The 3,864-nt window shown below is 39.0% G+C and overlaps 1 protein-coding gene across 1 annotated transcript in view; it reads left to right on the forward strand.

Moving 5' to 3' along the window:
• Positions 1 to 724: 724 nt before the first annotated feature.
• The window catches only part of LOC115239955 (transcription initiation factor TFIID subunit 1), an 8,322-nt gene continuing 5,182 nt past the window's right edge, over positions 725 to 3,864 (forward strand). The window contains 7 exon segments of the mRNA XM_029814846.1: positions 725 to 1,248; positions 1,421 to 1,833; positions 1,959 to 2,204; positions 2,286 to 2,408; positions 2,490 to 3,414; positions 3,417 to 3,588; positions 3,815 to 3,863. Of these exon segments, the coding sequence (XP_029670706.1) occupies positions 897 to 1,248; positions 1,421 to 1,833; positions 1,959 to 2,204; positions 2,286 to 2,408; positions 2,490 to 3,414; positions 3,417 to 3,588; positions 3,815 to 3,863 (2,280 nt within the window). The 5' untranslated portion in view covers positions 725 to 896.

Raw genomic sequence — 3,864 nt, forward strand, 5'->3', positions numbered from 1 at the left:
TTCCACTATATTAATTTGTCTATTAGTAATATATTATCTATTATATTGTCTTATCTATATATTATCTATTAGTAATATATTATCTACGTTATAGTAATATATATATTACTGTAACATATATAATATATTACGAAGGGCCAATTTCACCAAGCCCGGTTAGATTAATCGACGGTTAAAATTAGCAGGGTGGCCAACAGAAAATAGAGGTGAAGGAAAACCAAGCATTCTTATCATTTCAGTTGGAACCCTGCTAATTCTAACCGTCGGTTAATCTAACCGGGCTTGGTAAAATTAGCCCTGAAATTGGCCCTAATAGACAAATTATCTGGCAAAGCAAATTTAAACGACGATTTGACGGCAGGTACAATCTCAGCATATTTTTTAAATCGGGGCAGTCCTGAGGCATAGCGTTATGCCCGTATCAGACTACGCATTGAAAATTGAAGATTGAAGATTAAAGATTGAAATTTGACTAATCAGGACAAAAGGGACTAAAATTTCTTTGTCCTGATTGGTTAAATTTCAATCTTCGATCTTCAATCTCAATCTTCATTGCGTAGAAAATTGAAGATTGAAGATTAAAGATTGAAATTTGACTAATCAGGACAAAAGGGACTAAAATTTCTTTGTCTTGATTGGTCAAATTTCAATCCTCAATCTCAATCTTCAATGCGTAGTGTGACACGGGCTTAAGGAGCGCGTTGGTTTTTCGCGTGCCCGTGCTTTTGTAGTGGTTATCCGCCACATATTATTACGGTGCACATTGGCCGAGTGGGCCAGTGTAGTCAGGCCCGGAGCCATTTAACCAAAGAAGAAGAAGAAGTATTACGGTGCACGTAATAGAGGTGTTTACATTGTAAAAATCGAATTAATTATTAAATCTCAGTGAGAATAAGATGGGAGACTCCGATGAGGAGAACGAAAAAGACTTGGAATCTGGCCTCAACATCACTGGCTTCCTCTTTGGTAACATTGATGATAATGGTCAATTGGAGGATGATATCTTAGATCCCGAAGCAAAACAACATTTAGCTTCGCTCAGCCGCCTCGGTCTAAGCTCATTCATCAATGAGATGATGTCTACTGACTGTACCACTGAGGAAAAAGAGAACAACAAAGTGGCTGATAAGACGGGGAATCAAAACACGACTGCAAATGATACAGATGTGGATTATTTCGCAAAATCACCTACTGCGCTTGATTTCTCTGATATAAATGAATTAGCAGATGATATAAATGATGATACTTGTTAGTACTCGTGCTTATAATTTATACAATTATGTATATAATGGATATTTGTTTATATTAAACTCTTATACATATATGAATATAATATTAATATATATTATTTCTTAATTGACAAATATAATTAATTTAAAGAAATGTATGTGATAAATATAATATTACAATTTGTTTTTAGTGAAAAATAATGCACTTGACAAGAGATTAGACAAGGAGAATGTGGATTATGATGCTGATGACGAGGAGGTTGTTAACAAGTCAGATATGCAATTGATGCCACCTCCGCCAATACCTGAAGAAAAAGAAGTGTTAACTGCGGAGGAAGCAGAGGCGGCGCGTCAACGTAAATTAGAGACGCCTTTAGCTTCTATGTTACCTTCCAAATATGCCAATATTGACGTCACCGAATTATTTCCGGATTTTCGCGCCAATAAGGTCCTGAGATTCTCGAGGTTATTTGGCCCAGGCAAACCGAGCAGTCTGCCACAAATATGGAGAGGTGTGAGGAAGCGACGTAAGAAGAAAAAACATCATGATATCAAAGATTCTGATTCTGGGTCTGATCAGGATGATAAAAGGCCTAAATTTAAGGTAGTTTTAAGACATACCTATATGCATCTATGAAATATTCAATTGTAAATTTCTATAAAGTATAAAATAAAATTTTCTTAATACAATTAATTTTCCATTAAGTGCAAATTTATTGTTTGGCTTAGGGTTGGATAATGCAATATGGTCCCGAACCTAGCGCGGAAACGTGTCGCTCTGATGATGAAAACAAGCTTTTGCTACCAGTAGAAGACAAGGAGCACACTGGTAAGACGGGTGAAACTGGAGAGAATGGCGATATGGGGCCCAAGGTGGCAGATTGGAGATTTGGACCTGCACAGTTGTGGTATGACATGCTGGAAGTTCCAGAAACTGGAGATGGATTCAATTATGGTTTTCAAATGACGGATAAAGTGTGTGATTATTTTATCGCATTTAACGTTGATTGATATTAAAATTAGTCTATGTGTTTCTTAATATTGAACTTTCATCAGGTGGAAGAACAAGGAAACGATAAATCAGAGATTGAAGAGTCTGCCGATGACGCGTTTTTGATGGTGTCACAGTTACACTGGGAGGATGATGTTGTGTGGAATGGAGACGATATAAAGCATAAGGTAATTTTAATAATGGAGCAATTATTATTACATGTGCAATAATGCAAATGACAGAAACGATATTTGTTTCTTATCTCACAGGTAATGCAAAAGTTGAACAGTAAGAATAATGCAGCCGGATGGGTACCCTCGAGCGGCAATAGAACCGCGCAAGCCTTCAGTCAACCGGGGAAAGGAGCTCCGGTTACAGTGACACCTAATGTCAGATTAGCTACTTCGCAAATTGCAACGCCGTTGCATATGCAGTCTCAGAAGAATAAAATGAATATGGGCAAGGGAAATCAGCAACAACAACGGGAGGAAAATTACGACGATACCTGGTACTCGATATTTCCGGTAGAAAACGAGGAGCTAGTTTACGGTTTGTGGGAAGAAGAAGTCATCTGGGATCCGGAGAAAATGAGGAAGATTCCGAAACCGAAAATACTTACATTAGATCCGAACGACGAGAACATAGTTTTGGGCATACCGGATGATATCGATCCCGCTCTCCTTCACAAGGATAATGGTCCGCAGCCGAAGGTAAAAATTCCGCACCCGCACGTGAAAAAGAGCAAATTACTACTGGGCAAGGCAGGCGTCATCAACGTCCTCGAAGAAGATACGCCTCCGCCACCGCCCAAATCACCCGACAGGGATCCGTTTAACATATCAAACGACACGTATTACATGCCCAAATCGTCGGAAACTACATTGAGGCTGAAAGTCGGTGGTGGCAATTTAATACAGCATAGTACTCCAGTGGTGGAGTTACGTGTTCCTTTTGTACAAACGCATATGGGTCCAATGCGATTGAGAAATTTTCATAGGCCGCCGTTGCGAAGGTTCAGCCATGGTCCGTTGGCTCATCCAGGACCGCACGGCGTCCTGCCTTTACTAAAACACATCAAGAAGAAGGCTAAGCAACGAGAACAAGAGAGAATCGCTTCAGGTGGTGGTGACGTGTTCTTTATGAGAACACCCGAAGATTTGACCGGGCGGGACGGTGAGCTGGTGCTCGTCGAGTTCTCGAGGGTCCACAGACATATAAATACGGGGAAACGGCGTACGCTCACACTAGTCCGTTTCTGGGCATCCTCACTCCTGGTCAAAGTATCCAGGCGATCGAGAACAACATGTACAGAGCTCCAATTTACGAACACAAGATTCCCAGCACAGATTTCTTAGTTATAAGAACGAGGTAATATTGTGCATCTTAATATACATATATACGATTATGTTATTTAACTTTTCTTTTTTATGCTCTCCTGCTCCTCTCTCTTCCTTGTCACAGTTTTATATTATTTTAGAACTTGCATGTATTTTTGTTGTGTATTGTTAATCGTACATATTTTTCTCGCTTGTATATATTTATTTATTTGATCAAAATTATATCTATTTTTAATTAATTTTATTAATCTTTACAGACAGCAATATTACGTTAGAGAGATGGACGCGTTATTTGTTGCTGGACAGG

The sequence above is a fragment of the Formica exsecta genome, unplaced genomic scaffold (assembly GCF_003651465.1).
Source record: "Formica exsecta isolate Colony F162 unplaced genomic scaffold, ASM365146v1 scaffold4, whole genome shotgun sequence".
NCBI lineage: Eukaryota > Metazoa > Arthropoda > Insecta > Hymenoptera > Formicidae > Formica > Formica exsecta.